A 17,180-nucleotide genomic window follows, 5' to 3' on the forward strand; every position below is an offset into this window, starting at 1 on the left:
CTCCCGAGCGGAGGGCTCTTCACAGTAAAATGGAAAAACACAAGAGTGTTGTCACAGATATAGTCCCAGGTGGTCCCTGGGTGGACTGAGCTGTACATATAGCCTGGTGGATATCAGGTTAATGTTCTTGTCCCTTAGCAGGTCATGTTGGGTTCTTATCCATTGTGTCCTGGAACATCTTAACCCATTAACTCTTTAACTGCCAGAGTAAAAGCGTATAATAGTGTCACCCCAGTGCCAGCGAAAACAAGAGTTTTTACCTACCTTCGCCTCATTACACACACGCGGGTCTCGGGGGTAAAAATCCACTCGCGGTAATCCATTGCATAGCTGTGGCCAGTTGAATGTGCCTTGTTTTTGCCGTAAAGCAAGAGGAATGGCGATATAGCCATTTTCCCACAGGAAATAAACATGAAGTAAACAAGCTTTTTTTTTTTATGAATTCCGGTTCTGTCGTCATTTGGCAGTGAAAGTATCATTCATAGGGTAGTGAACAGCACCATCTGGTGGAAAGCCACTAAAAAACCCCAACTCGTCAAAATTGTGTTTGACACTGTGGACCAAGTGCCAGTCAAAGAGTTAAAGGGATATTTCACTTAAAAAAAAACTTGGGTCATTTTATCGTCTACTCAGGCTTTTGTGAATCCCCCAGACCGTTTTTAAGATGCTTCATTTAGGGGGGGGGCCGTGTTTTTTCGATTACTTTTTTCATTTATTTTTAATATTATTTTTGGAAAATGAAAAAAAATTAATACAATAAAAAATTTAATACAATAAATTAAAAAAGTAATCGAAAAAACACGGCCCCCTCGCGTATTAGGAGAGCAGGGTGTCACCAAGGACGGGTGTTTTTCATGAATCTAACATGTTAAAATGGAGTTTGAAGTTATAATGGGTTTGTATAGGAAGAGGGTGTGTCTGATAAAATGAATATCAAATATCTAAATACTGAATCAAGCAACTTAAAAATGGGCTGTGGGGGTCATAAAAGCCTGAGTAGACGATAAAATGACCCCAACGTTTTTTTTAAAGTGAAATATCCCTTTAAGAACTGAGGCCAATTCTACAAATTATTTTGTTATTCAAAACTATTTTTTTTTATAGCTTTTTCAAACACTTTCAAGAAAATAGCAGATGTACAAGCTTGGTACCTACTTGAGGTACAAGTGAGACCTGTAATTTGACACCCGAGGATCGTTTTTGAGGGGTGTCGCGCTTTCCATCCTCTCCCCTCTGTCGTCTCCATATAGGCGGAGCCAGGAGAAACCAGGTCAGTGTAAACATGGATAAGAGAGCCAATGCGATGCAACATTCATGAGCCTCGCCATGTTTAACGAGAACTCTGGGACTTGTATTCTTATGTGGGGGTGGCTCAACCGTGGCGTGTGCTTTTGTTTTCCTTTGTTTTTGGGGGCTGGGGGCATGCTTTTGGAATGAATTAGACGGATCTGTTTATGTGTTTTCAGAGAAAAAACCCCGTAGAACTCACAGAAACTGTCGCGCTGAGCGGCACCGTCCACATCTCCCACAGAGATCAGATGCTGAAATATTTATAAGTTGCTTGTTTTCTTTTCTTTTTTTCCCTCCCGCAGAAGAAAGGAGACGGGAAAAAAAAAAAAAACTACTTTTCAAAACTGTGTAGGCTTTGCGGCTGGTTAAAGTTTGTTTTTCATATTTTCAAAGTGGCCGTCTCTGATTCTCTGCGATCGGAATGACTTTCTCACCAACAAGGTGGGAAGGATGGATTGGAGGGATGGGAGGCTATACTGTCTTTGGCCTGTCTAGTAGGAAGAGGGTTCGAGTGCATTCTTTCTCTCTTCATCTCTAACCCATTAAGACCGGGAACGCATCTGTGTCATTTTAAGATTTGAGCTGTAACCATTATTTTATACTTTGGCTATTCAAAAATAGCAGATATATAAACTCATTATGAGCTTGTAGATCTGCTACTTTTGTAAAAATCGTGAAAATGTGTGCAAATCTTTGAATATCTATTTTTTAAAGCGAACATTTGTAACTGTCAAATGTCTCAACGAATGTCTTCATTTTTCTGAAAAACTATTGTTGCTATATCAGTGATTCTCAAACCTTTTTTTCATGTCAAGGACCCCCAAAATTATATGTATTTGGCCGCTGACCCCCATCTCAAAATATGTCGTTCCAGGGACCCCCAGAAGCAAAGACTTCAGTTAAAAATGTTCGCTTAAAAAAATACATATATTCAAAGATTTGCAGAAAAAAATCTTTAATCTTTTTTCAAAAATAGCAGATCTACAAGCTCATAGCGCGGCACTCGGTGCCGCGCTACGAGCTTGTAGATCTGTTATTTTTGAATAGCCACAAGTATAAAATAATGGTTAAAGTTAAACACGGATGCCGTTCCCGGTTTGAAAGGGCTAACTAATCTCCCTCTGAGAACAGCAGTTGATGTTGGGATCCTCCAAGCTTTACGCCATTGATCAGAGGGATTTCGAGGAAGGAAGTTTAAGTTTCTCCGACTGTCGTTGCCAGACTGTGAGTTCACACGCGCACATGCTCAGAATCTAAAGGTGGATGCTATGCGCTTGCAAATCTGGGTTTTCTTCAAACGGGACTAATTGGAATCAATGGCGATGTCATTTAACCCATTAAGACCGGGAACGCATCTGTGCAATTGTTTTGATTTCTTTGGCTGTTAAAAAATAGCAGATATGCAAGCTCATAATGGGCTTGTAGATCTGCTATTTTTGAAAAATCTAATGAAGATGTGTGCATTATCTTTGAATATGTGTATTTCTTTTAAGCGAACATTTGTAACTCAAATCTTTGCTTCTGGGGGGTCCCTGGAACAAAATAGTTTGAGAAATACATATCATTTTGGGGGTCCTTAACATGAAAAAAGTTTGAGAACCACTATTATAGCAACATACGTTTAAAAAAAAACACACATTTAGACATTTGTAGAATCCCCAGAAGCAAAGATTTGAGTTACAAATGTTCGCTTTAAAAATATATATATATTCAAACTAAAGATTTTTCACGATTTAAAAAAGAAAAAATAGCAGATATACAAGCTCATAGCGCGGCAATGAGCTTGTATATCTGCTATTTTTGAATAGCCCAAAGAAATCTAAAAAAGATTACGTTCCCGGGCCTTAATGGTTTAATCACTTCCGAGAGATTTTTTTTGATCAGAGACGTGGAGGAAGCGCGTCAGAACCAGAAGCACAGCAGGAGCTGGAAGCTGATCCGTGAGATTTGCCAGTAAAACTTTCCTCAAAAAACCCACAACTCGATTCAAAGGGGAAAGCGAGGAACGAGACGAGGCATTGGTATACGACCACTTCATAGAACCCTCGCAGTGCTGAGCCTGTCTTTTTGATATTGGGGTGAGCAGGTCTGAGGTGGACCTGTAGACGTTGAGGATATGGGCTCTTCACAGGGGGTGAAGAGGTCACCGCAAGGGTGGAAAGAGCTGTGTGGAGAAGACAGTGATGGATAGAGTACTCAAATGTTTTAAGTAAAAGTATCAATACTGCAATGTAGAAGTACCCTGTTACAAGTAAAAGTCCGGAATTCTAAATTTACTTGAGTGAAAGTACAAAAGTATTGGTATCAAAATGCATTGTTAAGTGCCAAAAGTACTAAAATGTTTGAAAATAGCAGATCTACAAGCTCACAACGCGTCGCGATGCAACACGTTGTGAGCTTGTAGATCGGCTTTTTTCAAATAGCCGAGGTATAAAATAGAACTAAAGTGGTTAATGTATGTTTTATAATATAATAATTTATATCTGCAAAGTAACTAGTAACTAAGGTTTTCAAATAATTGTAGTGGAGTAAAAGTACAATATCTGCCTCTGAGATGTAGTGGAGTAGAAGTAAAAGCATAGACAATTGGAAATACTCAAAATACATCAAAATGGTACTTAAGTACAGTACTTGAGTAAATGTACTTAGTTACTTTCCACCACTGATGGGGACAAGCTGGAGGAAGAGGACTCATTTTCTGACTCGTTTCTGACTCGTGTGTATATGCAAATGTGCAGACTCTTAAATGATAGTGGATTTTAGATGTGTGTATGTTATTAGATTTTTAGATAGACAATTTCAAATTCTAGATTCTGAACTATTGATTTATCGAGAAGTTTTATAATGTAATTAGCAAAATCATTCAGTGTTTTAATGGCACCTGTGTGATCATGCTGAAAGCTGAATAAACATTAAACATCAACCTATTTTGGCCCAGATTTACCCTACACATTTTATTCAGAATTAATTCATTAAGAATTAATGAAGAAAGCATAATGAATTCAATGCAAAATACTGTATGGGGCTCATGGAAAGCAGCATATTAGGCATTGACATTCGCATCTGCTCTTCCCGGACCAGATTGATTTAATTTTTTAGAGTGAGACTGAGAGACATGCAGCCATGTTGCATTAGGAATGATAAGCGAGACCTAATGCACATAATATGTAGCTTTGTGTATGTTAGTGTATATGGTCCCGCAACCCGATCTCACACGGCTTAGTATACATTGCACGGAGTGGTCATTCCGTGCATAGACAACTGGAAAACCTGAAAATCCGTGCATAGCCGCCTTGCATCTCCCCCATTGTGACTAAACCATTTCGGAGGCGTGCAGTCTCAAGGGAACTGGAGCCACGTAAGAGACCACCGAGCGAGCCAAAGCGAGCGAGTTGCCGTCCCGAACGTTGCGACGTTCCCTTGAACCTACTCGGCGCTGTTTGAGTTATGTACCGATAGGTACATAACTCAATGATAGGCAATTTTGTTGTGGGGACTGCTCTGCTTCCTGGTTTTTCCGGGTTGCAACTCGCCGTACATATGCACGGATTTTCGGGATTTCTAGGCGACTATGCACGGAATGACGTGCACTGGATCCGTTGCAATGTATACTAAATTCTGTGAGATCAGGCTGGGTCCCCATGTGTCTGACAATATGCCTTCTTCCAATCTTAGGAGAAATTTGGTCTACTTGCACTTTTTCGCCCATTGTTCTTCCGCATACTGCAGAAAAGATATCTTGACTCTTAATTTGCATTCAGTCTTTAAAAACAAATTGGAGCAAAACAATCTGCAGTTCCTGAATAAAGTGACATTAACTTGAAGCAAGAGGCACGATCTGCCTTATTTCAAAGCTGTATTTTTCAACGTGGCTCAACGTGATTACTGCCAGTCAAGCTTTTTTGCGTCAATTATAACCACATGAAGAAAATATGACTATCACTTTTCCAAATATTGAACGCAATACACTTTTCCTACTGTGTGTTTATTATTTGTGTCAGAGATTTAAAAACTCCTTTGAGATCAAGTTTCAGGATTCAACTTTACATTCTTGATGCATCAGGTCTACAGATGAAAAGCCTAAATAAGGCATGTACACAGGGCCGGACTTACCGTTGGGCTAGGGGTGGGCTAGGGTGGGCTAGGGGTGGGCTAGGGTGGGCTAGGGGTGGGCTAGGGTGGGCTAGGGGTGGGCTAGGGGTGGGCTAGGGTGGGCTTTTTGTTTTATTTAAAAAAAAAAATATGATCCAATTGTAAAGTAACCCTACCGAATTAACCGAATTAAAGTAACAAAAACCCGAAATAAAAGGAAAAAAAAACGAGCATGCGTGCGGGGGACCTCAAAATTACTCTAGCCCAGGGGCCTCAACTCCTATAAATCCGGCCCTGCATGTACACATCTCCACTCAGGACTGAAACATGGTTGGCGTGTGAAGGCAATAAACGATTGGAGCTTTGGTCATTTTGATTGATTTCAGGATTCAAAGATTGTATTTGTCAGTGAAATGTTGGTGAGTTTGACTCCACCAGACTGTGCTAACATTGCCCAACAAACATAATACAGGTTGTAAGTCGGCTATCTTCCCCAAATGTCCCCCCAGAATAGGGACGATAGTGTTAAAATGGTTAAACTTCAATGAATTTACCCATTATAAGACTGGGAAAAGCATCTGTCATTTTAGATTTTAACCACTTTAACCATTATTTTATAACTTGGCTAAAATAGCATATAAACAAGCTCATAGCACGGCACAGAGTGCCACACTATAAGCTTGTAGATCTGCTATTTTTGAGAAATCGTGACAATTTGTGCAAATCTTTGAATATGTATATATTTTTTAAGCGAATATTTTTAACTCAAATCTTTGCTTCTGGGGATTCAACAAATGTCTTCGAAATCCTAACAGGATTTTGTTTTACTTATGTTTCTATATCAGTGGTTCAATATGAGTAAAATATCCACTTTAAAGAAAAATAAATGTTTTAAAATAAAATATTCAAAGATTTTCACACTTTTTTTTTTTGCAGATCTACATGCTCATAACGCGGCACTCGGTGGCGCGCGACGAGCTTGTATATCTGCTATTTTTGAACAGCCAAAGAAATTTAAAAATGACTCGGATGCGTTCCCGGTCTTAAGGGGTTAAATGGACCTCATTCACACCCTGGCAATGTAACCACTGAACAAGTCGAGAGTCATTCTGTTCAGGCATGAGTGACATCACATTGGCACACTCGTCAACCGCCCAACCAGCCAAAACGGTCGAGTATTTAGCATTTTACAATGCTTTAGCCTCGCCCAGTCTATTAATGTGCTCCCTCTTGAGCTCTCAAGCACTTGTTCTGAAGCACAGAGGGAGTCAGGAGGGCCTCTTTTGAGCTTCACTAGCCCTCCAAAAGGCTGATTTGTGCAGAGACTAAAAGGTCCCCAAGGAAAAGGGCCTGCTTGGAGAAAAGTCATTTTTCTACCGGCGGTTTCTCTGTAGGTATTTCCTCCTCCAAGCCGGGGCAGAATCACTGTTTGTTTTGTCTCGCTTCATGCTCCTCCGCAGAGGAGATTATTCACGGGCGTGCACGTGTGTGTGTGTGTGTGACAGCTTTATTATCTGATGTCACGCACACACACACACACACACACTAAATGTACTATTTGCAGTGGTGTAAAGTAACTAAGTACATTTACTCAGGTACTGTACAATTTAAGTACAATTTGGAGGTATTTTTTACTTTACTGGAGTATTTCCAACTTTTACCCCACTACAATTATTTGAAAACTTTAGTTACTAGCTACTTTGCAGATATAAATTATTACATTAACCACTTTAGCCCTATTTTATACAGAGGCTATTTGAAAATAGCCAATCTACAAGCTTGTAGATCTGCTATTTTCAAACATTTGAGTACTTTAACTTTTGGTACTTTAACTATATTTTGATGCCAATACTTTTGTACTTTTACTCAAGTCATTTTTTAATTCCGGACTCTTACTTGTAATAGAGTACTTCTGCATTGCAGTATTGATACTTTTACCTAAGAAAAACATTTGAGTACTTTTTCCACCACTGACTATTTGTGTGACACTCATTCATTCATTAACCGGATTTCTAAAATGTAAAACCATACGCGTGTCTGTCTGTGTGTGTGTGTGTGTGTGTGTGTGTGTGTGTGTGTGTGTGTGTGTGTGTGTGCGTGCGTGTGTGTGTGTCTCCCTGCTGCAGCCTAATGACCCAGTGACGAATATCTGCCAAGCGGCTGACAAGCAGCTCTTCACCCTGGTGGAATGGGCCAAGCGGATCCCTCACTTCTCGGAGCTGCCTCTGGATGACCAGGTCATTCTCCTCCGAGCAGGTCAGTCCAAAAACCTCCAACCTTCAACAGTCCATTAGTCTACACAGCAGTGGTTCAAGTCCAGGACCCCCAAATTGTTATGTATTTGGCCGCGGACCCCCATCTGAAAAGGTTGTGTGCCAGGGACCCCCTGGAAGAGAAGATTTGTGTAAAAAAAAATCCTTTTCCTAACACTGTCAACATTTTTCCAAAATAGTGACCTTATATATCTGTTGAATAGTCAACGTATAAAATATACATAAAGTGTTTAAAATGACTGTGATGCTGTATTAACACATTTTGCTGGGGACCCCCTGGAACCCCCTCAAGGACCCCTGGGGGTCCGCCCGGACCCCACTTTGAGAACCACTGGTCTAGCAGCAATGGCGTCTTATGCCTTCTCCTTCTGTGAGCTTGTAGACGGGCAAACGTTGCCCCCAGATTTGGGGGAGCTAGGGTTCAAGTGGCTAAAATATCATGTACAGTTTGAAGAGCCATATTGAAGAGGTGGGTTTTGAGAGCGCTTTTCAACAGTCCAGTAACAGTGCAGAATATTTTTTTTTTTACTTGAAGTACAAAAGTACAAAAGTATTGGCATCAAAATGTACTTAAAGTACCAAAAGTAAAAGTACAAAAATCATTGAAAATAGCAGATCTACAAGCTCACGACGCGTTGTGAGCTTGTAGATCGGCTATTTTCAAATAGCCTATGAATAAAATAGGGCTAAAGTGGTTAATGCATGTTTCATAATATCATAATTTATATCTGAAAAGTAACTATAGTTTTCAAATAATTGTAGTGGAGTAAAAGTACAATATTCGCCTCTGAGATGTAGTGGAGTAGAAGTTAAAAAAATCCTCCAAAGTGTACTTAAGTACAGTACTTGAGTAAATGTACTTAGTTACTTTACACCACTGGTTATAGGTGGTGAGTAGTATTTTGAAGTGTATTCTTTGTTTGACCCGAAGCCAGTGAAGGTCATGGAGGACTGGTGTAATATGGTGTAATATGGTCTCTGGAACTAATCAGGTACTGGTGAGCAGGCGTAATGATCTCATTACATATTAATGAGATCCGGGGCGTGCTTAAATCTCCTAACCATCAGCAGCCTCGATTCCACCTAGAAAAAGATACCGCTACATTTCTTATTCTAGACAGAAAAACAAAGTGTACGCATAGAGAGTCAAATATAGATAGACTGACAATCAAACAGAAACAGATATGACAGCCAGACATAAGACAGGCAGACGTGTATGTAGGCACACGATACAAATGTAAGTGAAACAGACTAGTAACCGGGCAAATAAGGTCATAGCCATGAATAACCACGCCAAGTCAAGTGACCAAAGCAGGGTCAGAATGAGTGTGTGTGTGTGTGTGTGTGTGTGTGTGTGTGTGTGTGTGTGTGTGTGTGTGTGTGTGTGTGTGTGTGTGTGTGTGTGTGTGTGTGTGTGTGTGTGTGTGTGTGTGTGTGTGTGTGTGTGTGTGTGTGTGTGTGTGTGTGTGGGTGGGTGGGTGGGTGGGTGGGTGTGTGCGCGTTCTACTGTACAGTATGTCACTCTGCGGCTAAAGAAAAAAGCTAAAAAAAACAATGGCTTCTTGTCTGCAAACAATCTATATTTCACTGCTATATGTAATTTAGTACAACAACAGAAATTAAATTTTGGGCGATTTAAAACTACTCATATTGACAACAACTAGTTTAAAAGTTTGTTAACAGCATTCAGGAGCTTTCATCCAGTTACAGGAGATAGCAACTGCTGTGTTTGTTTGTGCACGCCGTCGAGATTTACTTCCTTGTAGAAATTATTCTCTTAATGAAATTGTTATTAAAAAACTGTTTTAATTGGAATGAGTGTCTGTGATTTACATTTGTTTGGTAACCATTTTTTTTATAGGAGCACTATAACACTTGAGGTTGTGGTTTCTATCGCGTTTATTGGCACGGCTCTGCAGGGGGCGACGGCGCTCCGTGGCGTAGCGTACCGGTGGTGCCGGCAGCACAGCCGTACCGATAACCATCCTAAAGCACGCCCTGGCGTGTGTTATTGCTTAAATGAATCATCTGCCATTCCCGTGACGTTCCCCATCATCATACGCAATAAGGTCACCGTGGGGCTCTCTGTTCACATCACCCTCGTTGACGGCCTGTCGCTCCAAATTACACCGTTTATATTATATAAATCCACCTGGAGGAAAAAAAGAAATGCTATTACAACGGCACCCACCCTCCCCACCCCACCCACCCGCCCCACCCCACCCACCCTTCCTTTACCTTAGAATAAAATCCTCCATCACCGCTTATCCTTCGTGGATATCCACGGTGATGGAGAACCATCAGAGAGAGAGAGAGAGACAGAGAGAGGAAAGATTATTCTGGAGAGAGAGCGCCTCTCTTCCTCCCCGCGCTCAGGTTTTCTATAAATAACCGCTTTAGTTCTGCTGTCTCACAGATGAAAGCATCTCAGCCCCTCTTCATACCCGGCTCAACTCTGGGGAGAAGAGGGGTATGTGTTGCTAGGCAGAACAGTTAAAGGAGCCATGTCACTCAAAAAAGAAAAAGAGAAAAAAGAAAGAAAAAGCTAACGGCGTAGCGTCTGGCGTCTGTAGAGCCCGTCGTCCTCTCTGTGTCGAGCCCCTCGTTCTGCCTCGTCAAAGTGTGCCGTCTTCATCGCTGTGGCAGGCCACGGTTCATCCTTTTTTACACGCTTGTCTCCTCTCGGAAAGGGTGTTTTAAACGTCTCGGTGGGTTACACACAGTAAAAAAAAAAACTCTTTATTAAATGTATCTGTTTGTAACTCTGGGATAGTTAAATTAATTCTTTATTCTTTTTTACGTGCAGCTTAATTGATTCATTGGACCAGCCACCCCCCCTTAGTTTTTTTATGTCGGTTTTATTTTTGCCTGAGCACCATGTGACGTTTTGAGGTGGGATTTATTTTCTCTGTCTTCACGCGTTACTTCATCTCTTTCTCTCTCTCTCTCTCTCTCTCTCTCTCTCTCTCTGTCTCTCTCTCTCTCGCTCTGTGACTGATGTATGACCATGTATGACAATGCAATGCATACTTCTCTTTCTTGCTATAGCTGCTATGTATTTGTTTTTGTCATTGTTTATTATTGCTGCTTTTGTTGGGGAACCAAAACCTAAAGAATGTTTCTTTCATGTACAGTTCTTATAAATAAGAGGTAATACAATCTCTCTCTATCTCTCTCTCTCTATCTCTCTCTCTCTCTCTCTCTCTCTCTCTCTCTAGGGTGGAACGAGCTCCTCATTGCGTCGTTTTCACACCGTTCGATATCGGTGAAAGATGGGATTCTCCTGGCCACGGGGCTGCATGTCCACCGTAACAGTGCCCATAGTGCCGGAGTGGGAGCCATCTTTGACAGGTCATTCTCACCACCTTCATTTAGTCCAATAACATCAGGAGCGTTAATTTAACCCTTAGCCTTCCTTTCTTTCTTTTTTTTTAAATTGACACTCTGGATTTGACTGTGTACATTCAGTGACAGGCACATTTTAAACCTCGACTTAAGAATCGTCTCCGAGTACAGCCTCATAATTGAGATATTAATACATTCTGACAGCATATGACATTTGTGGACCTGCCTGCCTGTAACATTTTGATTTCACTTACATTTGCATTCCATTGCACTTCAGCTCACGGAATAGCTTGAGAAGTTTATGTGAATGTTGTCGCTGTCGGGCAGCAACCTTGTATCTCCATAATTCATCTCTTTATGTTTTTTTTCCCTCATACGCTGTTCTATACTTTGTCGTATGAATAGCAGATCTACACAAATTCAGATCGTTTTTTCTCCCCCGCCTAAAGCGACATGCCAGGAATAGCTGATGCGATCTCTTAATCTCGTTAGATCTGCAATTTTTTTAATATCGTGAAAAATTGTGAAATATTTAGCCTATAATAATAATCTAACCTATAAACGCACAGAGTGTGCGTGTGTGTGTCACGTGCGTGCGTGCGTGTGTGTGTGTGTTTGTGCGTGCGTGCATGAAGGCAGGGTAACTTTCCTCAGAAATGATATTCGAATATTGGTCTTAAAAATTGGCAGCTATTCGAATATTATTATTATAAAACAATATATAAAAAATATATATATAATAAAATATTTTTTAATTCAAATATCAATTTTCATATTCAAATATACATATTTTCCCCATATTCGAGGAATATTCTAAATTCAAATATTAGTTTACCAGCCCTAGCGTGCATGCATGCGCGTGTGTGTGTGCGCGCATGTGTGCCTGTCCCTTGCATATCCCGAGAACCATCTGACCGATGGACTCCAGACTTGGCATGAGAGGACTGGAGAGTGTGTTGTGCCAATTGGGAAGTAGGTCGGATCAGCGGTTGTCCAGAACCAAAACTCCCCAAAGATCTCTGCATCTGTCTCTCTGTCTGTCTGGGTCCCTTTTATGCCAATACACGGAGAGCCCTGATGTCGTCAATATATGCCGTCATAGTACTGACATCTTAGACTGGCCTCCAAGCAGTGGTGGAAAGTAACTAAGTACATTTACTCAAGTACTGTACTTAAGTCCAATTTTTAGATACTTTTACTTTACTCGAGTATTTCAAATTGTCTATACTTTTACTTCTAATCCGCTACATCTCAGAGGCAAAGGTTGTGCTTTTATTCAACTACAATGGAGATTATTATTACAAAACATACATTAACCACTTCAGCCCTATATACATTTCGGTCGTTTGAAAATAGCAGATCTACAAGCTCACAATGCGTCGCGATGCGACGCATTGTGAGCTTGTAGATCTGCTATTTTCAAACGATTTTTTAGACATTTGAGTCCTGGGAAAAGTTGTGAAATGGGTCATTCTGTATAGTGAGTATACTTTCTACTTTTGGTATTAATATTACGCATGGTGTTATCTTATTGAAGCTACGCTATTGACTTTCAATAACAAATTGACTTCGGGAGGCGAGAGCAGAGTGACGTGGCAGAGGAACTATAGTGATTCATCGTCTACGTTCATTAAATATGTAGGTTTATGGACAACAGAGGTTACAAAGAAAAAACAGACTTGCTCAGACAGATATTTTTTTTTAAGACATAAAATAAAAATCATGCCTGCTCACAGAGAAATCAGACTGGGAGCTGTAGAATCCACAGCAGTGATTTGACTGTTTCTTGGCGGGTGTGTTATTGACATTCTAGTGCAGGCTGTCTGGAAGACAGACAGACAGACAGACAGACAGACAGGCAGGCAGACAGGCAGGCAGACAGGCAGACAGGCAGGCAGACAGACAGACAGACAGACAGACAGACAGACAGGCAGGCAGGCAGGCAGGCAGGCAGGCAGGCAGGCAGGCAGGCAGGCAGGCAGGCATAATCTCACAGCGGTATGTTCAGCCATAAGTACTGCATGAGTTCATACTCTTGACTTATACAGTATCGCCCTATGGAAAGCCAGCATTTGTGTAAAGTACATTTACTCAAGAACAATTTTGAGGTATCATTTACTTTACTGGAGTATTTCCAATTTTCAGTACTTTTACTTCTACTCCGAGGCAAATATTGTACTTTTACTCCACTACAATTATTTTAAAACGTTAGTTACTAGTTACTTTATAGATTTTGATCATTATTACAAAACATATGTTAACCCTTCAGCCCTTTATACATTTCGGCCATTTGAAATTAGCCGATCTACAAGCTCACAATGCGTCGTGATGCGACGCATTGTGAGCTTGTAGATCTGCTATTTTCAAAAGATTTTTTTATACATTGGAGTCCTGGGAAAAGTTGTGAAATGGGACATTCTGTATCGTGAGTATACTTTCTACTTTTGGTACTTTAAGTGCATTTTGATACCAATACTTTTACTCAAGTCCATTTTGAATGCCGCACTTTTTTCTTTCTTTTTTTTACACACACACACACACACACCCACACCCACACACACACACACACACACACACACACTGGCTGTAAGTTCGGCCCCAGAATAGGGGCGCTACTTGTGTTCAAGTGGTTAAACAGTCAGAAATGTGCAGCGTAGGCTGTAAGAAGTGCTCCGTTCCTCTCTCCTTTCTTCCCTGGCTTTCTTGTCTTGCCTTCCTGAATTCTATCTGTTCCTTTAGCTCAGTCATTAGCGTATAGCGAGAGAGAGAGAGAGAGAGAGCGTTCACCTCCAAAGGACGGATTACATCTCCATATTAACTTGAGGCGGGTGCATTAAGATGCTGGACACTGATAATGTTTCTTTATCTACTCGTCTCCCCTGCTCCTTACAAATGAAGGGCCTGGTTAACTTATACACTTGAGCCTCTTTTTCCTTTTTTTCTCCCCCCATTGTTCCTCGGGGCAAATTGAATTAGAATGAACTAGAGTTTCTGTGGACTTTACTCTCTGTGAGGAAAGAAAGAAAGAAAAGGGAGGGAGAGAAAGGCTCGGGGAGAACGAAGGCAGGAGAGGAGAGAAAAGCCAGATTTATACTCGGCCGTTTGTTGAAACTAGCTAACATATTTTTGGGCTAACGGTGCGTCGAGATGCGATGCTGCAATGCGTTGCTAGCAACGGGACACGGCTGGAAAATCAGTTGTTGTTCCAACATGCAACGGAGTACATAATACAACATTATTCATGCGTTACGGTGTCCCGTGTTGAAAATAGCCGATCTGCAAGCTCACAACGCGTCACGTTGTAACGCGTTGTGAGCTTGTAGATTGGCTGTGTGTCGCGGGACACTGGCGTAGGACCAGTATTGGGAAAAGTACTCAAATGTTTTACTTAAGTAAAAGTATCAATACTGCAATGTGGAGGCACTCTGTTACAAGTAAAAGTCTGGAATTCAAAATTTACTTGAGTAAAAGTACACAAGTATTGGTATCAAAATGTACTTAAAGTACCAAAAGTAAAAGCACTAAAATGTTTGAAAATAGCAGATCTACAAGCTCACAACGTGTCACGATGCGACGCGTTTTGAGCTTGTATATCGGCTATTTTAAAATAGCGTAGGTATGAAATAGGGCTAAAGTGGTTAATGTATGTTTTATAATTTAATAATGTATATCTGCAAAGTACCTAGTAACTACAATTTTCAAATAATTGTAGTGGAGTAAAAGTGCAGTTTTTGTCTTTGAGATGTAGTGGAGTAAAACTATAGTCAATTCGAAATACTCCAGTAAAGTAAAAGTACCTCAAAATTGTACTTAAGTACAGTACTTGAGTAAATGCACTTAGTTACTTTACACCACTGCGTAGGACACCGGCACGGGACTCCGGCACGGAACACCGGCGAGGGACAAAGTATAAATCAGAGGGTGGGGGCGCGCCCGAGTCAAAGAGGGGTCAGAAGTTCAACAGACTCCGGGATCCCCCTTCCAGGATGACGTCAGCCACTTTGAAATTGAAGTGTCGGTGTTGGATTACAAATTGCGCTCATTCTGCGGCTCTCATGGGTTTCCTTTTATAAAAAGAAACCATCCACTCAACGTAATTATCAGTGTAAACATTTCCAGTGATTTAGCCGTCTGGACAGGATTGTGTTTCATATTCTGAATAGACACAGGTCAAATAGTCTGTGGAAACAGTGGTGGAAAAAGTACTCAAATGTTTTACTTCAGTAAAAGTATCGATACTGCAATGTAGAAGTACTCTGTTACAAGTAAGAGTACAGACTTCTAAATTGACTTGAGTGAAAGTACAAAAGTTCTGGTATCAAAATGCACTTAAAGTACTAAAAGTAAGAGTACTAAATGTTTGAAAATAGCAAATAGCATAAATGTATAAATAGCCTATGTATAAAACAGGGCTGAAGTGGTTAATGTATGTTTTATAATGTAATGATTTATATCTGCAAAGTAACTAGTAACTAAAGTTTTCAAATAATTGAGGTGGAGTAAAAGTACAACATTTGCCTCTGAGATGTAGAGGAGTAGAAGTAAAAGTACTGAAAATTGGAAATACTCCAGTAAAGTAAAAAAATATCCCAAAAGTGTACTTAAGTACAGTACTTGAGTACATGTACTGGAAATAATGGTGTTTGTTTAAGCATGCTTGAATTTGTGGCAAAGGCAGAAACTGCTGACAGGGTGGGCTTGGTCAAAAGAGGGTGGGGCCACAATTAAATTTAGTGGAAAAGACATATGAATACAATCTCAGAGTGTTTGTAATGTGTTGTTTAAGGATTTGCCATGGCTGGGTGAGGAACGGTCAACCACAATTGTGTAGTAATGTGTTGACTTGCTCATGCAACAAAAGCATGAATTCAGATTCATTCGAAGCTAGAAATTATTATTAAAAAAATCGTTTGATTAGGTTTTGCTTTTTTTCCCATCCTCTCAGCAGAGATGAACAGGAAGAATGAAAATAAAAGCATAAACTAAACAGATAATAGTGATTGATTAATTAAACAAACAATAGCAGTAGTAATAATAGTATTAGTAAAATGAATTAAAAAGAAAAACAAATGAAGATGTTAAAAAAGGGGTGGGGCAATTGGTGTTTAGAGACCATCCAATAGGAAAGAGTTAATGGGAAAGTTCAGAAAGAAAAATAATAATGATAAAGAAAATAAATTATATCCATATAGCCAATGGGCTTCAGGTATTGTGCTACACAGTGCCTGTAGATTATGGGAAACTGGCTACATTGTTATTATGAGAAACAGCGCGTAACAAACATTTTACCATCCATATACAGCGGTGTCCACACTCCACACACAAACATGTCTAAATACATTTGCCTATCACATAAATAAGTAATTAGCTATCTTCTTCACCACAATAGCCTATCGGCGGAACAGGAAAATTATAAATCATTCAACGTGGCTAAATAGGCCGGTGTCACTTGTTGGAGATGGTGTAAATAGTAATCATATACACGACCTATTGTGCCTCTCTGCTATGTGTTGTCATAACATTGTGCACTTAACCCATTGAGGCCTGAGGTTCCGATTCTGCAAAATGTCTTCTAAATCCTAAACGGTTTTCTGAAAAACGTATGTTTCTATATCGGTGGTTTTCAAACTTTTTCAAAAATGATATGAATTTGGCCGCGGACCCCCATCTCAAAATATTTTGTTCCAGGGACCCCCCATAAGCAAAGATTTGAGTTAATGTTTGCTTTAAAATAATATATATATTCAAAGATTTGCACACATTTTAAAGATTTAAAAAAAATAGCAGATCTACAAGCTCGTAGCGCGGCACTCGGTGCCGCGCTACGAGCTTGTAGATCTGCTATTTTTGAATAGCCAAAGTGTAAAATAATGCTTTTTTAGCTCAAATGAAAAAGTGACACGGATGCGTTCCAGGTCTTAATGGGATAAACATGCTGATATGCAATAAACCTACCGTTGTTGTGTTCAATACATTATGACGCATAACTGGCAACACGACGTGTTGGATGCTTTGAATAAAATGTATTGTTGCTGTCAGGCGGGATCCTGGCATATCCAACACCATTGCTTTTTCAGGAAATAAATAAAAGAATCTCTTCCAATGGATCCATTGTATAGTTATTTAGTTGTTGTTAATACTTTTCATTGGTTAAAGACTTATAAAACTTACAGACAGACT

The 17,180-nt window shown here is 40.2% G+C and overlaps 1 protein-coding gene across 4 annotated transcripts in view; it reads left to right on the forward strand.

Annotated features, from left to right (window-relative positions):
- Window positions 1-17,180, forward strand: part of rxraa (retinoid X receptor, alpha a) — a 204,006-nt gene that overhangs the window by 177,128 nt on the left and 9,698 nt on the right. For all 4 annotated transcript variants that reach the window (XM_080419568.1, XM_080419570.1, XM_080419571.1 and 1 more), the window contains exons 7-8: window positions 7,509-7,638; window positions 10,874-11,006. In XM_080419568.1, the coding sequence (XP_080275694.1) occupies window positions 7,509-7,638; window positions 10,874-11,006 (263 nt within the window). The remainder of the gene's footprint in view (window positions 1-7,508; window positions 7,639-10,873; window positions 11,007-17,180) is intronic.

Source organism: Gymnoscopelus braueri (genome assembly GCF_963280865.1).
Source record: "Gymnoscopelus braueri genome assembly, chromosome: 22".
Lineage (NCBI taxonomy): Eukaryota > Metazoa > Chordata > Actinopteri > Myctophiformes > Myctophidae > Gymnoscopelus > Gymnoscopelus braueri.